A 23,233-nucleotide genomic window follows, 5' to 3' on the forward strand; every position below is an offset into this window, starting at 1 on the left:
TCCAATCGCCAGCGGGTGCGCGAGCCTGGTTGCCTACTTTTCCAGTGAATTGAAACGAAAGGCTATATCAAATAAGAAAAAGAAACTTAGTTCTGTAATTGCAATTTAAAATATCTATAAATTAAATTTTAACATGTCCCCGTTAATTCTTAACATTTTTTTTTATTAAATAATTTTTAATTCCGTTTTAACGCAAAGTAAATTTTAACTTGTTAATGTTTGCATAATAAACTCACTAATTCCTTGTAAAATAAAGTGTTCAATTGTAAAAACCTCTCATGTCGAATAAACCAATACTTCGCTAATAAGGTTACCTATAATAGTGATAGTAAAATATAATATAAGTGTCAATGTTAACAATGTTAATGTTCTTATTTATTTTATTTCACTGCCTATTGCACTCACTACACTGACTAAGCTGACGATTTCTGAATACATCCTTTTAGCAGGTCACAGCTAGCTACATTGTAAAACCAATTTATATAAGATAACAGTTTTTTCCTTTTCTTTTTTTTTGTATTTTCCATAAACTCCTAGAAAATAACATTCTTAACTTGTGCAGAAAGGGTAATGTCGGCAGCACAATGGCGTGCTTATTAGGAAACACTATTATAGGCAGTCAATTTGGTTGTTTTCAAGAAAGTGGAGCCTCATCCCTTTTATTCTTGATTCTTCACTTAGTTTAAAATAAATTGAAATTTGAATTTGAAATTTTTTTAAAATTATCCGAAAAATCTAAAGCGTATCCAAATTAATGCTGCCAAAGTAATTCGAGATATTCCCCAACAACCGTAATATACGTAATACCATAGTAACTAGACTTTGATTGACAAAACTCTTCTCTTTCTGACTAGCGTTGTCGCAACCTCAAAACGCCTTGTTCCGTTGTAAATTTATTTGGGGATGCTAATGTTTTGAAAAATGTCTTTACGCTATTCACACTTACCTTTGCTACCCGGATATTCACCTAACCCAAATGTAAGTATGCTTGCTAGTGACGCCATAATACACCACGTTAAAAATATTTTAGATCGGGAGAACTAATTTTCACCTTAATTCTGTTTTTGATGTTGCCGGTGATGGCAATGGAACCTTAATTGAAAAAGTACGTCCAAACATGTTTGGACCTTTATCGGACAAATATCCATCAGTCTATCCAAGGGGACAGTCGATCGAATTGCCGGGATGGATCCTTTTTGATAAACAGGTGTTATATGCAGGGTTATTTACTGGCTAATGTATACCTGCATATCTAAAGTACTTTCATTTTTTTAGTAGATATAAATTTTCAAAATTTTCCGTTATTGAGGTGCTGAGTGTATATGATTTAATTTAAGTCAACAGGAAAGGTCAGAATTCTAAATTAAAAAAAATTGCAAGTATATATACAATCATTAAGCCATTAAAAAAGAACACAGAGAGAGTGAGTGAGTGATATATTCTTGGCTTATAAAACTCAATGAGTCTAGTCTAAATACCTTCATTGCTTTCTTATGGTGCAATCAAATCAAACTGTGAAATTTGAGATTACGAATTCGACTGAAAGGGCACCAAATTCTGTTATGTTACGGTATGCACTACATGTATAGCCTCACTTTTAGATTCTGAGTTTTGATGCTTACTTCCAAGAGACTCTACAAGAGGTATACGGTTCGCCGTTCCAAGTAAGAAAAGTAAAAATTTATTATTATCTAGAAGATGGTACAATTCGGGTGGTCGAACCCGTAGTTATGAATAGTGGTATCCCGCAAGGCAAGCAAACGTAGAATTTAAATTATGGTCATCAATACAGCATAATGATTACAATTTTAAGGTGTGCTAATTTCCCGCCAAAGGATCCGCTTTCCCGCACCTATGGCTGAAAACTTTTACGACCTGATCGATTTTAATATCGGACGGGAAGTCGAGTTGTACGGCAAGGTTTTTAAAATTATCAACTGCGATAAATTTACGAGAACATTCTTAAATCGACGTGGTATTCATGTGCCAGACCCAATTGTTGCACCAGAGGATCCCTATTTAGAACTGAGATCGCATGATCGAGATTCGATACAACCAAAGAAGCCGAACAGAACTCAAGATAATTTAGGAAAATTTTTGGAGAACGATAAAAAGGTTAGCATTTGTTCGAAAGGAAAAATTATTTAATACGCATTACTACCTATAGCAAAGTTTACAGAATAATATTTGTATAAGTTGGCCGACACCCGCGACTGCCGACTTAATTTCGTGCCACCGCTGTTACTGCTATCGAGAGGCGGTACAATTTAGGTGTTTCGTGGAACGATTTGATAAACTTTAAATATTCCACCGCTTTAGTGCAGCGTTGATAATTGCCTTAGGTCTCAAAAAACTGTAGAAACTTAACTGTAAAGAAAGCAGTGTAACATTTTATCGACTGCTTTTAAGAAAATGTATTTTTCTACTCCCGCCTGTAAAATACTTAATTACCTACCGATCTAGCATGCGGGAAGCTTCACTTTACCACGTCAGTTTCGTTTCCCATGAATCCGAGCCACTTCGGACATTTCTCGGATTTTACCGCACGGATTTGGGAGCAATCGGATGTTTTCGGAGATATTTCCCACGCTTTGAATTTTGACGTTTGTCAATTCTGACGGTCATGTCAGTGAATGTATTCGTGTTGTTTTGCGAAAATGGACCCAAACACTAACGGTCGTAGAAAAAGTATAGTATGGAACACGTCCGGCAAACTTTTTAACTCACTCGTTTATTAAAAACTCGTCAAATGACATTTACCGCGCTTGTTGCATAACATACTATTTTCTACTTCTTTCTCTAAAGGCCCCCACAGACGCTCAGTTTTTTAATACAGGCCGCCTGTGCAAACCTAGTTTGTGCAGGCATATCAGTGCGTTTGTGTGAACGTCCGGTCGACTGCGCAGGCCGTTGGCCTGGCCTGAGCAAAATCAGACCGTGCTTGAATTTGGCATGCGCAAACTTGGAAACCTGAGCGTGTGTGGACTCATTCAGTTGATTTGTTCAGTTTTAAGATTTATTTAGAATCCAAAAATAGTAAGCAACAAACCAACCAACCAACAGGACATAATATTCTACGAAAAATGTTTATTCACACTTATAAAAATTTTCTAAACTTGTTCAGGGGAGTAAAGAAACTTCGTACTAAAACCACTTTTACTCCAACCACTTTGTGAAATGACGGCCGGTTTTTGAATATTTTATGAATGACTTGTTTTATGTTAACATTCACTGATGAGTAGCACATGCTGTGAAATGTTATGAAAATTGAGGATTCTAATTCCTTAGGTTCTTCGGTTTAAAGCGTACTGGGACGATTCGGAAACAGAGTACGGATATGTTCATCGGCTTGACGTTCGATATTATTGTGCAGACGACACGATAGAAGTTAAGGAACTGCAAAAAGAAGCTGGCGGCGAGCCTGATTTCATGTTTCTTCGTAGAGAAAAGTTGCCAAAATGGTACAGAGAATTGCCACCGGTTGGGAGCAATTCTCGCTGCACAGTGCTAAATGTTTTGGGCTCTGCGTTAGGTTCAAAAAGGTACATTCTCGATCCATTGGATTGCGGCCGAGAAAATACCGAATATTACACCGAAAAGGATTTGACCATAGGAGGTGGGTGTATATATATATAAACTTATACTCGTTTAACTGTGAGCTCTTCATCAGGGATGCTGAACTGTTATGGAAGAAAGATCATCCTCACTGATTGTGATTCGTTTACCAAAGAATATTACGCAGTCAAATATGGAATCACCGAATTCAATCCGATCGCGGAACCGAATCACGAGAGCAAAACCGTTCGGATACTGGAACCCAAAGATAGAGAACTGCCTCCGTGGAATGGGTTCGGCTCGTACGAAGATTCGGCCCAGAATTGTTTAACCGTGGAACCCAAACCACCACAAAGAGACTTCAAGAAATTTCTTCTTCACGACAGGTACCTGTTTGAAACAAAGTAGCGCAAAGCATTGTTCCCTTAAGAGGAACCACAAAAATTGGTCCCAAAAAAATTTTCTTTCACCGAAGCTACTGAATTCACTGGGTGGTAATTATTCTGTGAATGGAAATTATGAATATAGCGTAAAGATCTTTTGTCAATAATTTAAATTTACCACGAAACGTATTTGTTTGAAAAATGACCAGTGAAAAAGCAATAAATTATAAAATATCTTAATGGCAATTTGGATCGAAGTCTTTTACTGTAATCTTCGTTCGAACGTATTTTGAGGTCACATGTATTTTTTTTTCAGGGTAGGCCTTGACAGTCACATTCTAAGATTCCAAGCGAAAATGAAATCAAAAATTCCAGAGAATTGCAGCAGAAATTTTATCATTAGTTATTATCTAACCGACGACTCTCTGGGGGTATTCGAAATTGCGTTAAGAAACTCAGGTTAGATTTCAAAGTTGTATTACCAATAGCTTTTGCTCTTTTAAGAGAACTCGTTGTGATTTATTTTTTTTACTGTGTGCTTTAAATTGCAGGATTTGTAACGTCCACGTTTTTTAAAAAAGCACGGGTGCAGCTTGCGGGTCAGAAAACCTATACAAGCAAACCCCCTTTGTATTACACACCTCAGCATATGTATATCGGGGCAACCTTGATTATAAACGGGTTCGAGTTTATTCTCACAACTGCAGACGATTACGCTCTTAGATATATGGAACTAAACGCTGGCCAGGTAAATAAATGGAAACGAAGTATTATGGAGCAGTCACGAAAAACAATTAATTGAATGCAATTGTAATTGTATTTTACTATTCTTAATAAGATCAATCAATCGAAAGTTGATATGTTGACAGCGTGGGTCTGATTCAAATCTGAAAGATATAGGGTATACTGCATTGACGCTTAAGAATGCCACATAGGCGAATTTTTTTGTCACAAGTTGATGAATATTCGACAACAATCCTAGGTACACTTAGAATGATTCCAAGTAAAATGGTATATATAAAATATAAAAACCGCCCAAAAATAGAGCACTGTAACGAACGGGCTGCGCCGGACAATTCTGCAAAAAAAAAACCTCCTTCATAGAGGGTAGTCGACCGATATAAATAAAAAGCGTAATATAAATAAAAGGCTTAATAAAAGGCGAAATAAATTTTCAGTTTCAGTTAAATTTTACGCTCAGTTGTTTGTTGTTGTTGTTTGAAATAAAAGTTATACCGAAACACTTATGCCCTCCTAAACAATTTTATTCTTTTTTTTGCTTTGAAGTTATTAAGTTGAAAACATTTTTCTCGTGTATAACGTAATCATGATTATAGATTAAACCAAAAATCAAATCAATCAATATTTGTTGCCACGATATTAAGTCCAACTTTAATGTCTCGAAATATATTTTTTTAAAAGGTAACAAGTCAGTAATAGAACAATCATATTAAACAAACTCTAATTCAGCGAGTAAAGTCATTAATTCAAATGAAAAGTCTGTACAGAATGAAATGCTAATAAAAATGATATATGTATATGTATATATGTATATGTATATACCAAGAAAAAAAAATTCCAGTTTTCTTTCCGATTTGATTTTTGAATTTACTTGGCATTGCATATGCAATTTGGTACTACAAATAAAATTAACAAACAATATCGAAAATATAAATAGAAATGAATTTTAATTTAAAAACTAATAGCCATGTTATAAATATCTCATTATTCCTAAGTTCCTACCCGTCATTGTTTTAAATATTGGACAGCGTAACCGGAATTTGTGTTATAGTTCCCAAAATCAAATTTGAAGCTCATAATGGATAAAGTTCGAGACAAATTGCGACCAATATACAAGGACTTCGTTGCCGAAATAATTCCCACCGAATCATCAGTGATTCCTTATGAAAAACTGAGGTAAATTTTGTACTTTGCGAATTAAATCTCAAAAACTCTATAAACTACTTTCAGAAATAAGCTCTGTCAAATTATGGGCGAAGATTTCACAGAACACGAAATGATCACTATCGCCAGGGGGTTTTCTGCAAGTTGCTACAAGCAACGATATGATCGCGATAAAATACGGTAAATCTTTGGGACGGTTTTGAGCAACGCTCTTGTTGCCAACAGCCACTTACAAAAATGTAATATTTACAGTTTAAAGCGTTGAAAATTATATCTTTCAAGTTACTAGGACCTCCAATCTCGGCCCCATACTCAGAGAAAAAACGTTTTAAAAAAAATTTAAAAAAAAAAAACGCTAACGATTTGATCGACATTAAATATGTTTTTGCATCATTAGTGCTTTTTAATGAATCATTAAGACGCTATATGATCCCATAATGTATTCTTAAAACTGATTTACTTCTTCTTAAAACAAAATAATTGTCTGAATTTAAACTAAAGACGAAACCATTCAAATTATAATTGCCAGATAATAAAATAAGCATCACTAAATGTTATTTTAAATATTTAAAATTTAAATATGCTATGAGATTTAAAACGAAGAGACATTATTATAAATTATAAGCAAAGTCCTTTTTTTGCCTGTTGACGTTATCCTTGTAGAAAGTCTTATTTTTAAGTTTGAGGCACAATTAGTGAGACAGGTTTTCCTATAAAATTAAAATTAATAATATCAGTATATGAAAATAGAAATAACAGATTTTTTTCAATCATACCTAATTGAATAATTGAAAATGAAAGAAAATTATTTTGAATGTTTATGTGTGATCTTTCACCCATTCTTATCGCCAAAAAAATGAACTACTTATAAAACCACCAACAAAACGATTCCAAAACCTTCCTGACTAAGAAAACGGCGGTCACTACCTAACTACACAAGTTTAATTTGTTCTATTGGCTGATAAAAGTCACATGATAGCAGACCCTCTTTTCCATTTAAAATGTTAAAGAAATGTTTTAAAAGTAACAATCCAACGCCTTTAAAATATATTTAATTAATGTGTAAAATGTGTAAAAATGTGTTATATTTTTGTTAGTTAAATTGTAAAAAAGAATTGATTTATTACAATTTTAAAACGCAGTGTAGGTACACCGGCTTAAAGATAACTAGCCTAGAGCTTTCAATTCTTCTTAAACATTATTTTAAATATTTAATTTCATAATACCGTCCCAGTCCATATTATTACACCATATTTATCTAATTTTTAGCGCCATTGTGCTCACACAGCTTAAGAGATATCTTTGGGATGACCTGGATCGGTTACGTGAGTATTTTTTACTAAGGGATCATTCCAGATCCGGAAAGTTGAGCGAGAAAGAATGTTACACCATTCTTAAGGGAAGTCGGTTGCCTTTTGAGAACGAATTGATTAACAAAATTATTGATGTGTAAGTTGCTTGCTCCTTTATTTCTATTGCCAAAAATCCCAACAATCTGATTTAATATTTTAGGATTGAAAAGGACGATCATGGTAATATCGAATACGAAAATATTTTGCGATTTTTGGATCGTACCATTTGTCCCATGCCAGATTCTTTGCCAATCAATATAAAAGTAAGTTTTGTTCACTACCACACAACTGGTTTGAACTTAAATTAATCAAAGATTCATTTTTTTTTAAAATAGTCTTGGCAGAATATTCCAATCCACCTGATTTTATGGAATAATATATTAGGTATAGTCTGTCTCAATCTTCATCGTGCTTTTGTCCGCAATTATGGAAGTTACCGTCGGCAATAAAACTCGGATCCGGTAGGTATTAAAAGACAGAACATTAGGGAGACACTCTCAAATGTTTTGGTAATAATATTTTTTTGTTTATATCTAATCTTAGTAAATTACAGTAAAAAAAACAATGACATTAAATATATACAATAAATTCATAGCTAGGAATATGTATACATAATTACATTTTTATTTTAAATATTTAAATCTAATTCTGTATCACCATTAGAGTCGTCATTGAGATTGATTTTAATTTTTATAATGTGCTGTACTGAATTTTTCCAGCTCCCAATTTTCACAAAATTTACATTTTTTATCAAATTTATAACACTGGGACTTAAAGTATGAGTAACATTTTCTCCTCTGACCTTTGTTCTTAATTTAATTCGGCAAATGCTCTAAGGGGTTAAACATGCAATGATATTCGAGGAAGACGTAAACAAGTGCCCAGGCTGCTCAGCAAAATTATAGCATATATACTGTTTTTTTCAAAATAAATATCATTTTCTAGGAAATATTCCTGGATTTCAGTTTTTGAACTTGATGAGGCCGGTGCTTTCCCCAGCTGACAGCAGCTGACTTGCGTTGTCCATGACACTGTGATTGGGAATATTTTTTAAAAGATTGTTTTCAAAAATTTCGGCCCCTGTATCCTCATGATAATCCAAGCTGGAGTCCTTAATATTATTTGCAGACAACAGGGTCTACTATGGTGATGCGCTTTCCTTTATTTGAAGGTGCTTTCGTGTGAACGGAATCAACCGATCCTTTGGATACGGTGTTTTAATTTCTTTAAGGTAATTAAATCTCAGAGTGTCTATTTTGCGGTATTAATATCCCATTTTACAAAAAACTCGCAGGAGCGTGGCACGGCTTATATTTATATTGGTTTCATCTTCTAGCTCCTTTTTCAGTTTATCCATGGTAGGAACATCTTCGCTTTGTTAAAGACAATATAGTTTCTTGAATTTTCCATTATTAATAATATTCCTTATCGACTATATTGGCGTTTTTTTAGATTTTAGTTTATTTTTAAAATTTGGTAGATTAGAAAAATCAAGTGTAGCGGAACATATGTTCAACAATAATCATAAGGTAGATATAAGTAATTTAAAATTAGTTAAACAGGTAAATAATAGTAGAAAATTAGATGCCTACGAAAGTTTAGAAATTGTTAAGAGAGGGAATAAGGCACTGAACAAGGATAGAGGTCCAATCCCATTTAGCCCATTATACGCGCTGATTAGTTGCGTGAACAGTGCGTAATCCCCTCTCCCACTTCCCGATGTGTATATATATATAGAGAGCATTTGTTATTAAGTTTAGTTTTAATCTTCTCCTGAAGATGCCAACTTGGTTGGCGAAACGCGCGTCGAGTAGGTAAAATTGAGTTTCGGATTGTGGTAAAACGCGTTATTGTGTATTAACATAACACTAAGGAAATATATCATTCAGAAAGAAACAAATATACCCCTGCCCACCTCTGCCGTGTCACTCAAGCAAGAATAAATAAATAAACCAATAAATAGGTAACAACATCGTTAAAATTTTATTGTCGTCGAAATCCAACATGTTAAAGATTGAGACAGAGTATACATTACCTTACCAAGTGCATACAAATGAACAAGCGATAGTTTTAACTTGTATGTTTTAGCTGGATCTTGGATGGGGTTCCGAGCCCAGAGTGGAAGCTGGTAAGCTAATAGATTGGTGTGCTTTTAACAAATGTTTGGATTTGGAATCCACATTTAGAAACACTGTAGGAGAGGATTCGGTCAAAGCCATAGAAGACAAAACTAATTTGGCGGGTTGAATGTAAAATCTATAATTGTTGAAATAAATAAATTCATTTTATTATGATTTCGATTTGGACGGGGACAATTTTCCATCACTTTTAGTCGCCTTTTCGTGATCGGACTTCACGCTTCCGCGCATTTCCGACTTTGATTTCCGTTTAAGTCCGGCCAAAATCAGCCGTAAGTTAGCGATGGCTTTCCCGGGATTCAATCTCTGCAAGTTTAATCAATCATGAAATTGCATTGCCGTTACTTTTCTAATTACTTTGGGACAACAATTTGTGCAATTATTGATTTGGTGGCATCGGTACACAGAATAATAGTTCTTCAGCTGATTGAGCCTTTCCGCTGTTCCTTCATCTCTGGAGTCGAGGATCCAACGATACACATTTAAAAGTGTCGCGGGTCCCAAGAAATCGTTGGGCTGCTTTGAGTGGCCATGCCACCAGTATTCAGGACAAGACGTCGAACAACAAGCACACAAGATGCATTCTACATGGCCGTCCTATAAATGCCGATCGTTTGACCAGAGCAGTTCTGCGAAAACCACTTACTAGTTTGGTTCGATCTTTGATGCTTTGTAAAAACGTCTCGTCTCCTTCTTTATAGCCCTCAGTTTTTTTTATTAAATATGGTTTAATTCTGTTATACTGATCCAAAAATTTATTAAAATCGACGACCAAGTCCTTAACGACATACATGTGAGGCAAGGGGTAAATTTTTATACTGCCTTTAGATCGCATTCTCCTAAAATATTTTTTTAGTTTTTTTGGTTTCACTTAAGGAATCCGACCAGGAAAAATTTATCGATTACGGCTTACTCTAAACACGCCAACTTATTAACACCATTTATGTTCATTCCACAGGATCCGCATATACCTTCCCTGCAGGACCTTCGGAATGTTAAAGTACTATCCTGCTCCTTTTTTATGTACTCCAGGGCATCTAAAACCATAGGGCCACACCTGCAAAATATTTTTGCGAAACCTATTATTTTGATGATTACAATATTAAACTGGCCAAATATCCAAATTGTTTTGCATATTAAATCGTTTTCTCAAATCGATTAAAATTGAAAAGTTTTAATAAATAAACAACCGGCAGCACAAACTGTTATGTCACACAACCCTGTAAATTGTAGACTGAAAACTTACTCATTTAAATCTATCGTGTATTCTTGCATGCGAGGCTTTTTAAACTGTCTACTCTCGGGATCGAATCTGTATATTTTGAATCTTTTAAAATTCGACTTGATTATTGTCGGTTCCGGCGGCTTGTCTTTTTTTTCGATTTTCTCCACATTTTGTGCGTGAAGCTGTGCCGATTTTGAGAAATTTTGAACTGCGATGTAACATTTTAACACAGTCTAAGGAAACCACGCGATGAGAGATATGTCCTGTCCCTACGTACCTTATTCCCGACTTACGATCTTTATCTTTATATGATGCGACGGCCAAGTTATTCTCGAAAGACAATTCATGTTTCATTTCAAACTTTAAAATTTCTGACGTTTCTTTTTGTCACGTTCAGATGTGAACAGTGGTAGCAAAGTTTACAGAATACTTTAGTCCAAAGTGGGTTCTAGTATGGTACTTCTTATGATCCTCTGTACTTAAGTTTCAATTGCTAAAAATACCAATATTTCGAAATTTAAGGGACCTGAGACCGATTAGATACCCGTATTATCCAAATTTATTGAAAAGGTCGGGAACTTCCAAATTAGAAAACACCATAATTAAAACAATGTAATTATGCTCATCCCTTTACACCAATCAGATTTCAGCACAGCTAAATATCACCAATGACATTTCTGGAGCCGCTAATTAAAAATCACAATAAAACACATATTAAATCATCAGTACCAAGGTTTTAATGGTCGCGTGTTCTCTGCCACTTGCTCATTATATTCCACAAGGCTGCTCGTTAGGGTGCTATTTTACATTTTATTACCTTAAATATATGATATGTGATCTCAGATCTAATGATATATATCATTATCTTAATAATAGGCTAGGTTTTAACGGTTGCGTATTCTCCCTCATTTGCTCATTATATTCCACAAGGCTCCTCCCCGTTAGGATGATATTTTAATTTTATTACCTAATATATATGATATCTGATCTGACATCTGATAATATATATAACTATCTCAATAATATGCTACAGTACCTAGAGTTTAACGGCCTCCTGTCCTCTGATGAATCAATGCCCATTGTGTTCCGCAAGGCTCAAAGGCACAAAAAATGACTTGTACCTCACATAATTTGAAAAATCATAAACATAAACTGTATTTTGCAAAAGGAAAAAATACAATTTTTCAAATACGATATTCCTTTATTATAAGAGTAAAAGTAACAAAACATCACAATGTCACATAGAACAACATAACATATATGCATTCCAGATAATTTTTTTATTTACATTAAGTAGAATAAAAAGTAAATAATCCTCTTTATACATTTTCAAATTTTATTATGCTATACCAAAAACACAATTAATATGCATTTGGTGAATCAGATAAGGGCAAAAATATTGCAGAAGTAAGATATTATACTATTGGCTATTGTTACTGTAATTGAATAGGTTTCCTACATATTTTAAGTTAAAATAGGTTTAAAACTACTTAGAAAATAACAACTTTTAAAGATGAAAAAATGAATATATAATATACTCAGGATCACAATGATTAAAGCTGAACAGGTTTTCCTAGAATTCCCTATCAGGAAGCAAAACTGGAGCGACTAGGGTCCAGCCATATAACACCAAGCACAGCCAGCTGGATATTTCTTTAACCCACATTGAAGCAACATTATTATTAAAACCTTCAATACTCGAATTTGGCCTGAAAGTTAATATCACTATTGCATTATGCATATATACTGGGTGTTATTCAAATGACATGATATAATTTAATGAATGAATATCATGGGCAAAGAACAAAGGCAAAAATATTAAGTTCAAGTATGAGAGAAAGACTTATTATTTTCTCTACTAACATTACAAAGGCTTTTCAATGAACTCATGAACATTGCAAATTTCATACATTCAAACCCCAAAAAATTATTTGTTTCAGTATTAGTTCAGGATTTCTGCACCAATAGTACATCCAAATATGATAAAAACTCATTAAAAGCTGTTATTATTTTGTCTACTAACACTACAAAGGATGCCCGAATAAACTAAACTACTGTTTCTGGAAGCACTGCAAGAGATTCTTGCTTTAAATTGACCAAGTCGAAAATTGACTATTTCAAAAAAAGGATACTTAAAAAGTTCTACATATATTATTCAATATCACAGTCACAGTCATTAGTTCATCTCATAAGGAAATTAAAAAAATAGATTTTTTTGTCTGATTTGGACCAAACAAAATATTGGATCAACATTAACTGATTATAATAAATAATATCATTTCAATAACATCCTGTTTATGCAATATTAATATGGCACTGATTTACTTACTTGTACCAGTTCGTCAAAGTCATCATTATATAAAGGGTGGCCAAAGCAAACATAACATGGAAGAAGGTCCAGCTATAAGCCACTGACTCCTCTTCATTATCCCAAACCTTTCTTCCACCTCCTTCGCCACCATCATTACCTGTGATAGGAGTATACCCATCTTCACATAAAGTTCAAAATAAATGAAAAGAGAAGAGAGAAACGAAAAATTAACTATCTGTGCAACAATATTCCAAGGCATTATGGTGACATGTTTGGAAAAAAGAAAAATTAAAAACTTACAAAAGAAGGGTAAATAACATACCTTCATTCTCAACTAGGTTATCTGTTCCGCCGCCCCTTACTGAATAAAGAAAATATGAATTAATGTAATATTCCAAAATTATGCAATATCATAAAAGCCAATATCCCTCAAAACAATATTAACACATAAGCTGAAAAGCTAGATATATTACACAATCTCAGTACTTCAATTATCATACATTTTGTAGTTGTAGCACACTGACCCATCACGAACACCACATATTTACAAGATGCATAAACCAAAATAAAAAATCTCTTAAAAACCTTGATTATATTCAAATCAGCAGGAACATAAACACATTTTGACTTCAAAAATTCTTATCAGAAATGTAATGGTAATTATACAGTGTGTTTCAAAAACGATTCTATTTAAAAGTTGTCCTTTTGAGATCAAAGTTCCTATACACAAGGATTCACAAAATCATTCATTTAGAACATGTAAAATGTTTCATTATTTTTCCAGTTTTTCTTAAACAACTAACACAGTTTTCAAAATATTGATTTGAAATAAGTAATGTTTATTACTCTATGAACGAACGATATTTGGACTATTTCTATCACTACATAATGCCATGGCTTTTAGTGTAAAAATATAAAAAGCAAAAATACAAACACAACATATAAAGCAAAAAAAGTAATTAAAAAAATATACCTGCGCCATTATCCTTAGTCAACATATTCTCAGACATAGTAATCTTGGAGGAACTGTTAGCAGACCGAATTGAAGAATATAACACACAACACATCCATATAATCAATCCAATGACATCAAAGTCATTGCCACTAGATTTTCCACCAAATATGCCCCAAAATCCTGGATTGCACTCTTCTGCAACATGATGATTTGAAATAATTAGTTTTACTTTTATTACAAGTTAAAAAATGTCATTTACTTGGAGAATTTGATACAGCAGACCAAGTCAAGTAAGTTACATAAAGAGTAACCACTGAAGATTGTAAAACTCCTGATCTAGGAAGCTTATCTTGAACAGCAGGCAGAATTGACAAAAAACTTACAATCACACATAAAATCAAGTTAATTGAAATAAAGAACTTATTAACATCACATCCATCAGACTAAAAACAAATCAAAATTGTTTATATAGCATAACTGTTGCTTCAAGAGCCTTACCTTAGTGAAGAAAATAAAAAGTAATGTAACACCAGCAATGCTAAGTGCATAGTTGAATAATGTCACCCCAACCAAAGCAAAATACCATCCCTTAGATTCTGATTCTTCATAATTTCCCACCCAAGCCTCAGCCCAGGAGTGAGCAAAATCGATAATTAAAATTAATTGTATCAAAATAAATAGGAATCCTCCTACAATTCCAAACCACATCCATGTTACTCCAAATGAACCTTCAGGAATGAAAAAGGCTCCAATTATACCTCCAATTACAAGGAGATATTTCAAGCCCCAAAATCTGGAAATTAAATTTATATTCTACTACATAAATAACTGTTTGTCCTATTTTTTAACTTAAAAAATATTACCCATTTTGAATGCCTGCTCTAGGATCCCTTGACGACTTCACTCCGAGCATCATTAGGGCAAACAATACAAAAAAACATGTCAAAATAAAACAAATTCGGTAAACTGCTAAGTATCCAACAGCTTTGCTACAGTCAACTATAACCGAAGATGGTACAAGGCTTTCCCCTGTGGCATTTGTACAGAACGGGACCTGGAAAAATGTATTATATAAAATCAAATTGAGAGTGACAACACTCACCTTTTTCAGGGCATTTTGAAGCCCAGGAGCTAATGTAATACAAGCAGTGATTGTCCCCAGCAATAACATTAACGCATACATAATTCGAGAAGATGTCGAATTTTTGCATGAGGGACATGCCGAGCAACAAAGAGAACAGGCTGCACTTCCGCAACCACAGGCCAACTACAATCATACCAGATATTTTGTATTAATCTTAAAATTATTTCTAGAAAAAGAGGCGCTTTATTTTACATCCAAAACTCACCTGTGCAGCAGAACACAGGCCCAAAACACAACCCATATTACAAAGTAAATGTATACTATATATTCCCGATCTGAAGAAACTTTATAAATGTATGTAAGTAAAGAACTTAAAACACAATAGACACACTATTTTCGTCTTACAACTTTATGATTAACATTCAATCATATATCTATGCCTGAAACACAAATATTGTTTAATAGTCTGTGGCCTGGGACCAAATAATTTTTCTCCTTTTCTGGATTGCATTCCTCCATAAAAATGAGCAAAATGTAAAGGGTTAGTTCGTTACTGACTACTTTTAAGGATTTTTCTAATGATTACTTTACATTAAACTATACAGTGTTCTCAAATTAACTTAGATTTCGTATCAACTAGTGAAGGCGAAAAAAACAGAAAAATTACAATGTTCACAAAATTTGTAAGGGCTATGTTCCGCTCCCCTGTAATCGGTTAAAAACACTAGTTATCGATCTTCTTTAAGTTGTAATATTTGTTAGTGTTGAGCTTGGTACTTGTTTGAGTGTAGTGTTGTTCGTCGCTTTTCGTTATTCACGCCGGTTGGGGCCGGTTGGGTCCGGATAGCACAGGACGGAAGCGAACAGTAAAAAAAAAACAGCTTTGTTTGAATCAAGGCGGATCTAGAGTTTAATTAATTGTGATGTTTATTTATAGAATATGTGCCGATTTTAACAAAAATTGAAATTATCAATGGACGAGGGTCCATATTGTAGTGCCCACTGTTACGGAAATTATAAGAAAAGGAGAAGAATCTAAGATAATTAAAACGTTATTTATCTATGCGTCTATTTTAACTTTTATGTATAAAATTCTGGAAATCCTAAAGAAAAGCAATTCACCTCATAAGGATTCATTATGGCAGTTACTGTATTTCACAGGTTAACTCTTTCGTTGGGTTTTTTGTCATTATTTCACTCAGCATATTCAGCTGCTCAACGTAGGTAGGTACAATTAATGTATTAAAGTATTACTCTGTTCATGGCTTTTTAGATCGTTCATATCTAAGACTGAATGAATTAGAATTTACACATTTGCCGCCTGACGTAAGTATTATGTCCATTTAAAGCAAATTGTGCCGTAAAACTCGCATATCTTTTGGGAACTATTGATATAAAAATTGTTTTTTTAGATCTGGATTCAGGCTCTAGCTAGTTTCTTTATAATAATATATGGAGTACTATATGTAGCAGGTGATTTCAAGGAAATTAAGGCTTCAGCCGATCTTGATAATAAATCATGGGAAACCTTTAGAAATATTCCTTCGTTTTATACATTTTCTCATAGAGGTAAAGCATTTGCTGCCTGAAATTACCAATAGCATTTAAAATGTTATGCTACAAAAAAAAAATTGTACATTTATAGAAAAATGTTTTGTATTTAGAAACCATGTATTACATTGTTTATTGTTGTCCCATATTCATATTAAAAGGACATTAACACTTCTGAATTACTTTATTTAACAGATTTATTTTAGTACATAAGGAGTGGGAAAATAAATAAACATACCTATTCACAAAAATGCAGAAATTAAGTAACATATAATTTCATGAGTCAAAGTTGTCTGAATAAAATTCGAGCTTGCTGGCAGATTCAATATAAGACTTTCAACTGCTCGTAAGTAAGGAAGAATATAATATTCCATGGTCCCATTCTAAACAATGTTGGAATAAACCCTTTGTAAAATGCCCAGAATCCCTCATTCTTAAAGGTGTGGATGAAGCAGTCAGCAGTTCCTCTGTAGATGTGGTATGGCAATGATATGCCTGCTTTTTTAAGCCTTCTTTGGTTCATTAAGCGAGTCTGCACAAAATTCAATCACGCAAATGACACAATTGTATACAAATAAAATAACAAAAATGTAATGCCCTATATGAAACTTACCCTAACAACATCTAAAGGTGTGGATGCAATAGCACTTCCCAAACTGGCAAAAAGACTAGACCTAAAAATGTTCAGCTGTATTTAAAGAACTGGTAAAATCACTGAAACAAATTTTAAACTAGTACCGTATTATTTGTAGATTATTAAATAATTCTTTCTTGCCTTTAAATTATTTTTCAATGTCTGCCTTATTTATTAGTTTGAAAATATGACTTACATAAAGTGATTTGCAGCTGTATCTCCAAGAATATTTAACAAATGGCTTTTACAAAAGTCATAAACAGGCAATTCCACTGCTGCTATGACAGCTGCTCTTTGAGCAGTTGGGCTAACACCCTAAAAAAGATTTTTCAATAACACTTCTTTATAATTCAGGTGACATACCCTCCATAACCCTGAGATTCCTTCATGGGTGTAAACCTCTTTAAAACAATCTATTAATCCAACATTACCAGCGGCACCTCGTACTTGCATTCGTACTTTAAGTACATCTGTAGGATTTGCTATAGCACTTGAAACTGCGCCAGCTATCACAGCACAAACTATATTAAGGCTAACATTTTCTTTACCTTTGTTATGCTCTAAAACAATATTTTTAAGGGAATAATAAGTGCCGAACTTAATTGTACCATAAGTTGCTTGCCTTAATACTGCTGGCCAAATACTAAAACAAGAAAAAAAACATGCCATATTTTAAATCATCACACCACTAGTATTTTAATAAAAATTCTGCAACACAAAACAGTTTACTTACTGCACAATTTTTACATTACATTTTTTTATTACCCAGAATATAATGATGCAAATCCTTCTTGCTTAATGATTTTAAATAAACAATCCACCATACCCTTGTATTTCAAAGTTCTATGATTTTTGTCCAATTTTTGGCCCTGAATTTGTAATCTTGTTTTTGTTGTGTCAATAGGAAAAGTACCTAAAATCACAACACCTGAAAACTGTTGTGATCTGCTGTTCATGACCAATACCCAACATTTGATAGAATGTAGCAATACTGTATAAAAGTTACTCAAAAACCTTCTACAAAAAGGTATCACTTACCAAACTCAGCAACACAACTAGCCAAGCCCCCATATACGAAAGGTCGCCAATCTCTATCTCCCATGCCACTCTTTAGGACTGAATGTTCTGAAGAAACCCCAAGATTACCCAAAATCAATAAGAAATATACCTAATTTTACTTTCAATAGAGAACAGGAAATTGTAATTTTAGGTTAATTATCATAGATTACAGAGACAGACAGAGAAACACATAGCTATTATCACAGAACAAATCACATCTTTTCATGTATTCCTACCTCCAAACGACGAAATTTGACGGATTAATTGAAATACCAACGAGGCTAATGGGATCTTCGAATTTAACCAACCGAGCCATTTTCGCCCACAAATATGGAATAAAAACGTACGCACGAAGGGACCCTCCTTTACAAGCAGAGGTTTAAATGGCAAATTTGTTTGTAATTGTAATTAATAAAACAAAATGTGGAAGTAGTAAAGCATAATTTGCTTCAACTATAGATTCTCTGGAGGGCATTCCACGAGACAGGTCGATTCTTGTCCGCTGCCTACGACGTTTAAGACTTGTTTTCTGTCAAATTTTTATTGTGTTGGACCTTAGTGAACAGTTAGTGTCTTTTTGATTATATAAGTGTTTGGCGGATTCGCTGTTTTTCCCACACACGCCGGTAACCAGGCCGGATGGGCTCGGAGGTCCTAGGAAAGTATCAGTGAAAAAAAATTGTCGACGAGTGTCAGTAAATAGGTTCGTCGGTGACTAATACGAATCGTTATTCGTATTTGCTTTAAAGTTTAAACATGATTGTAAGCTGGCCGAATTGCCTTATGTCGCTGTGGCCAAATTAAGTGTAAATGAAGATAATAACTGATTAACATTAAAAAAAATTGTCTTTAGATCATGTACTTTCGTAAAACAATTTTGATTTTTAAATTTTTTTGTGTCTAAATTCTCGTTTCACTGGTTTACATAGCTTAACAAAACGAATTTATTTTTATTTTCTTTGTAAATTCCTAATACTTTTTGAATGTTTTCTGCTAGATGTCGCCGACACTCAGTGCCTAACAATGCGCATGCTCTATTCATTTATTGTACCTTCTCTGTAAACGGCAAAATCACTTCCAAAACCGATCCATTCCTAAAATGTCAGAATTGTCATTCTCGTATTTCGTTTCGCCATATTGGAGTACTAAGCGGAATATTTAGGCGTGAAAAATTTTGTATTTGTAGTGAAAAATAAGAATACTTTGTTTCGGTATAGTTCAACAATTGACAATTCTATAAAAATTTCTTGCATTATTTGTAAAACAAGTGAAAACCGTTGTTTTGTTTTGTGTTTGATTACGGACTGTTAAAAATGGCGTGTGCAACTTTGAAGAGAACGTTGGATTGGGACCCCGTTTTAGGCGGCAGACCATCAAAACGCCGACGATGCGCACCTTTCTGCACAAGCCCTACACAGCGGGAGAAAGTGTCACCTACTCCTTCGTCGAGTCCCGTGGTTGCTTCTCCATCGACCAGTTCCGTTTTCCCTGACGTAATTAACAAAAAGTTGACTCCAGGTAGGTCACTTTCAAATTAACATAACACCAAGTCTTTTTGACCCACAATACGTACAGTCGGTCTATAGTTCTCCAAAATGTTTTATTTTTATGTTTGTTTATCTGTAGTTTTGACATTTTATCTGTCATCAGCTGATTTAAAGACACGATTGAAAATTGACATATCGATTCAAAAATTTTATGCCGTTAAAATTGTGCAAAAAAAAGTTTTAAAATAAACGTCTTTGGATTAATGTCTGTATTGAAACTCAATTAGAAATGATAAATTGTTTAGTATTATAGCGTCAAGGGTCATTAATTTCATTCTCCGCATTAAGAGGGGAACATTTATTTACATTTTTGTTTAGAATATATGGCTGAAAACATAAAAGCCGAATTGAAGCGACTGCAGAGGCGTAAACAGCTTTTGCACGGCGTGGCAGATAACTCGGATAATAGTTCACCCGATGCCGTTGGTGATTCAAGTCCATCAAGATTGGATAAACCACTGTTTACTTTTAAGCAGGTACATAATATGTCTTTTAATCTTTATATTTTAAGGTTGGCTCTATTCTGGGTGTAGGGCATTGTTTTCTTTTATAATGAAGAAAAAAATATTGAGGAATAAAATTTTCTTTGAACTTTAATATATTCTTAAACCCTACAAGTTGAAGAAGATTCCATAATATGTGCAGAATTTTGTGTTGAAACCTCAGAGCAAATTGTAGGGAAATTACTTTATATGATTTCTAATAACTCAACTAAATTTAGTTTTAAATTGTCGATGTTTATTAAATTTTGGCCAATATTCCACCTTTTGCATAAATCTCACAATTTTTTAATTTCATAATTTGTAAGATCCACATTTATTGCTAAAATTCAATATTTCCACTCTGTCTTCTATAATTTGTACCTGTATGTTTTATGTTTTGAAGGTAAAAGTAATTTGCGAAAGGATGCTCAAGGAACGAGAGACGGAAATACGGGAAGAATATGACAGTGTATTGACAGCCAAACTTGCAGAACAATATGATGCCTTTGTCAAATTCACCTTTGATCAAATCCATAAAAATTTCAGCAATCAAACTACGCCCAGCTGTAAGTATCTATATTGTTGTTTTTATCAATAAAACCACAGGTTAAGTTTGCAAAAACGTGATCTAAAAATAAAATAATGCAATGCATAAATTTTTTATGACAGTCATTTTTCTATGCGCAATAGGCTCTTAATATTAATATTGCATAAGTACATATTAATACATTCGAGTCACATCTTATTAAACTAGTCCCTTGTTTGAAAATGATTTAAATTTTATTGTAAAGCTTCCTTTGCCTTAGGCTAGAATTGTTTCAGCACACAATACATCTAAAAAATCTTTTCGTTCTAGATCTATCATAAATGGAAAAAATGGGTAAGCATTTTCCTGTTTTGTATCACTAAGAATATATACAGGCGTTTATATAAACAAACAAAGAAATAAACTACTGAAGAAGCAGTCGCATTTCATGATGCCTTAGAATGTAATACTACTCATTATCGGCGTTTTGTATATAAAAAACGTTTACTATCTTTTACTTTGTATTTTTCACGGAATTGACTTATAATATATTTGTTATATTGTGTAAATATGGTTTCTTATTGTGTTGTGTTACCGATTGCATGGGTTGTGTCCATGTAAAGCTCTGTCTAGAGATTCTGTACAAGGTATTTAACAAATAGAGGGACAAAAAAGTTATACAAGGTGATTTTGAAATGAAAAACAGCAGAGTGCTTTGTGGTTTCACTCTCATAATGGAACTGAGTTGTTAGGGTTGATAGTTATTGTTTTTTTGCATTGAAAAAGTGGCATATATAAAATGTTCAGTATTTTTGTTGTTTTAATATTGTATAGGTAGAATTAATGGGTTTTTGTTAACGAAAAATTCTGAACGAATTGTTGACTAGAGTTTCTTCTCGCATTACTATTGCACTATTTTATTATCAAAAAGATATTAAATTTAGTTTGTAATATTTTAGTATGTTAAGTCTCTATAAACTAATCTTTAGTTCTTTTTTCTATTAAATATATTAACGCACATTTTTTCAAATTCCTTGAAAATTTTATGATTTTTCTATACATTTTTTCACGTGGGTAGCAACAAATAATTAATTATATTAATTTACTGATCGCGAAAAAATGTATACGTGAAGGAATGATTGATCAGAAAAGTTACTATATAATGTATACCTAATATCCCTTTTTCGGCATTCTTTTTTGTTGTATAGATCTTTCGAATTTTTAATTAAATGCAGTTGAATCCATACTTCTCAATATTAGTGATTGCCTCCTCCCAATTATTTTTGAACTATTATAACGCATCTTTTGCCATTATTGTAGGAATCCTGGGTAAACTTTTTTACATAAAATTAAAATCTGTATTTATACACAATAGAAGTTAAGGCGCCAACTAGAAATTTGATCATCAAACTGGATCTCCCCTCTATAATGCTTGAATCTGCCTCATCAATTTTTTTATTATAGATTATATCGAACAAAATCTATGCCACTTTTTTGATTTTACTTAATTAGAATAGATTTTTGGATTAATAGTTTTTGCCATAAAAGATATGGTGGTTTATGGAGGATGTATTTAAGTAAGTAAATTAAGATATGCTTCAAAGCTGGCTTTAAGTAAACTATAAAAAGTGACTTTTTATTGAATTATGGTGATAAATAAAATGTTTTGCGTAAAAAACATTGCAAATTCATTTAATCTTCATTGATCAAAGGATATATACAAGGACATTCATTAGTAACTATGTAGGCAGTGTTTACACTGAGGACTTTGGAAGTTGTTTTCTACATACGCGAATTTATTTTATTTTATGGTCTCCATTTTTCGGCATTGCATTAGGCCTTCAACTTGTAAAATTGCAGTGTTCTTGTGTGCCATACACATTTTTAAAGTCACAGAATACCTAACACAAGACTCGCCAACACCAATGTTAGCATCTTAAGGCAGTAGTTATTGTTTAGTTTACATTTGAAGTTATTTTATTGGTTCGTTCATGTTTTTCGCAAAGAAAACGCTGATTTTATCCACTTATTTTCTCCAAGAGATTTGCAATAAACTGTGGTACACATTACTAGCAAATATAGAAAAATATTATTTTATTATTGGTTTTTGTTTTTTTTTGCGTTATCTAGTTAAAGAGACAAATATTGAACCTGAGTGGATATATACATATATACCACATTTGATTTGGGATCTTAAGATAATATTAAGTATATGCAATTGTGTGGATACGTGGATACTAAATGGTGTTCTTAATGTTTGGAAACCGAACTTGGTTCTATTTTACGATTTGTAAATTGTTTTTGTATTTTTCTAAAAAGACCTTTTTTCTGCCCCCACCAATGATCAATTTTATTTAGCTTTTCATTTCACACCTGCTATTAAACCTTGAATTTTGCTAGTAATGAAAATATCAATCAGTATCACATTAATCAATTAACCCAAATTGTCCAAAATGTTTTTGAATAGAGCATTGCTGGAAAATACAACTAACCGGTTAGAGATTTTTTTTGCATGTAAATTGTAAT

At 33.2% G+C, this 23,233-nt stretch overlaps 6 protein-coding genes across 12 annotated transcripts; 3 read left to right on the forward strand and 3 right to left on the reverse strand.

The window, feature by feature from the left end:
- The first annotated feature begins 842 nt into the window (after positions 1 to 842).
- On the forward strand, positions 843 to 9,458 carry LOC132696201 (EF-hand domain-containing family member C2-like). Of its 2 annotated transcripts, XM_060660908.1 has the most exons (13): positions 843 to 978; positions 1,031 to 1,207; positions 1,602 to 1,752; positions 1,814 to 2,115; positions 3,289 to 3,616; positions 3,671 to 3,941; positions 4,255 to 4,397; positions 4,490 to 4,686; positions 5,731 to 5,855; positions 5,910 to 6,023; positions 7,113 to 7,292; positions 7,356 to 7,458; positions 9,284 to 9,458. In XM_060660908.1, the coding sequence occupies exons 1-13, from the start codon at positions 922 to 924 to the stop codon at positions 9,440 to 9,442; spliced, it is 2,307 nt and encodes a 768-aa protein (XP_060516891.1). In that variant the 5' UTR covers positions 843 to 921; the 3' UTR covers positions 9,443 to 9,458. The 2 variants fall into 2 exon arrangements, with proteins under 2 accessions (XP_060516891.1, XP_060516892.1); XM_060660909.1 differs by lacking the exons at positions 843 to 978; positions 1,031 to 1,207 and having other exon boundaries at positions 1,654 to 1,762.
- On the reverse strand, positions 9,402 to 10,942 carry LOC132696202 (succinate dehydrogenase [ubiquinone] iron-sulfur subunit-like). The gene is made up of 6 exons (XM_060660910.1): positions 10,852 to 10,942; positions 10,580 to 10,791; positions 10,247 to 10,390; positions 9,980 to 10,172; positions 9,691 to 9,930; positions 9,402 to 9,639 (listed from the first exon to the last, which is right to left on the reverse strand). Exons 1-6 carry the CDS (start codon positions 10,903 to 10,905, stop codon positions 9,484 to 9,486), a joined length of 999 nt encoding a protein of 332 aa, XP_060516893.1. The 5' UTR covers positions 10,906 to 10,942; the 3' UTR covers positions 9,402 to 9,483.
- Positions 10,943 to 11,745: 803 nt separating this feature from the next.
- LOC132696251 (probable serine incorporator) lies at positions 11,746 to 15,356 on the reverse strand. Of its 4 annotated transcripts, none has more exons than XM_060660983.1 (9): positions 15,174 to 15,356; positions 14,927 to 15,091; positions 14,688 to 14,878; positions 14,323 to 14,617; positions 14,084 to 14,267; positions 13,843 to 14,019; positions 13,192 to 13,230; positions 12,888 to 13,047; positions 11,746 to 12,267 (listed from the first exon to the last, which is right to left on the reverse strand). In XM_060660983.1, exons 1-9 carry the CDS (start codon positions 15,207 to 15,209, stop codon positions 12,132 to 12,134), a joined length of 1,383 nt encoding a protein of 460 aa, XP_060516966.1. In that variant the 5' UTR covers positions 15,210 to 15,356; the 3' UTR covers positions 11,746 to 12,131. The 4 variants fall into 4 exon arrangements, with proteins under 4 accessions (XP_060516966.1, XP_060516967.1, XP_060516968.1 ...); XM_060660984.1 differs by having other exon boundaries at positions 12,888 to 13,026; positions 15,174 to 15,355; XM_060660985.1 differs by lacking the exon at positions 13,192 to 13,230.
- Positions 15,357 to 15,829: 473 nt separating this feature from the next.
- Positions 15,830 to 16,631, forward strand: LOC132696279 (ER membrane protein complex subunit 5). Its single transcript, XM_060661021.1, has 3 exons — positions 15,830 to 16,128; positions 16,182 to 16,234; positions 16,321 to 16,631. The coding sequence occupies exons 1-3, from the start codon at positions 16,047 to 16,049 to the stop codon at positions 16,495 to 16,497; spliced, it is 312 nt and encodes a 103-aa protein (XP_060517004.1). The 5' UTR covers positions 15,830 to 16,046; the 3' UTR covers positions 16,498 to 16,631.
- A 23-nt stretch (positions 16,632 to 16,654) lies between these two features.
- LOC132696278 (mitochondrial uncoupling protein Bmcp) lies at positions 16,655 to 18,409 on the reverse strand. 3 transcript variants are annotated; one of them, XM_060661019.1, is made up of 7 exons: positions 18,389 to 18,409; positions 18,132 to 18,218; positions 17,859 to 18,006; positions 17,457 to 17,736; positions 17,290 to 17,408; positions 17,073 to 17,133; positions 16,655 to 16,991 (listed from the first exon to the last, which is right to left on the reverse strand). In XM_060661019.1, exons 2-7 carry the CDS (start codon positions 18,193 to 18,195, stop codon positions 16,782 to 16,784), a joined length of 882 nt encoding a protein of 293 aa, XP_060517002.1. In that variant the 5' UTR covers positions 18,196 to 18,218; positions 18,389 to 18,409; the 3' UTR covers positions 16,655 to 16,781. The 3 variants fall into 3 exon arrangements, with proteins under 3 accessions (XP_060517002.1, XP_060517000.1, XP_060517003.1); XM_060661017.1 differs by lacking the exon at positions 18,389 to 18,409 and adding an exon at positions 18,272 to 18,354; XM_060661020.1 differs by lacking the exon at positions 18,389 to 18,409 and having other exon boundaries at positions 16,656 to 16,991; positions 17,457 to 17,653; positions 17,702 to 17,736; positions 18,132 to 18,354.
- Positions 18,410 to 19,216: 807 nt separating this feature from the next.
- LOC132697047 (akirin) lies at positions 19,217 to 21,421 on the forward strand. Its single transcript, XM_060662301.1, has 4 exons — positions 19,217 to 19,670; positions 20,018 to 20,175; positions 20,585 to 20,747; positions 21,038 to 21,421. The coding sequence occupies exons 1-4, from the start codon at positions 19,466 to 19,468 to the stop codon at positions 21,046 to 21,048; spliced, it is 537 nt and encodes a 178-aa protein (XP_060518284.1). The 5' UTR covers positions 19,217 to 19,465; the 3' UTR covers positions 21,049 to 21,421.
- Positions 21,422 to 23,233: the final 1,812 nt, after the last annotated feature.

This window comes from Cylas formicarius, unplaced genomic scaffold, assembly GCF_029955315.1.
Source record: "Cylas formicarius isolate icCylForm1 unplaced genomic scaffold, icCylForm1.1 PGA_scaffold_1__22_contigs__length_36826433, whole genome shotgun sequence".
In the NCBI taxonomy this organism is placed as follows: Eukaryota; Metazoa; Arthropoda; class Insecta; order Coleoptera; family Brentidae; genus Cylas; species Cylas formicarius.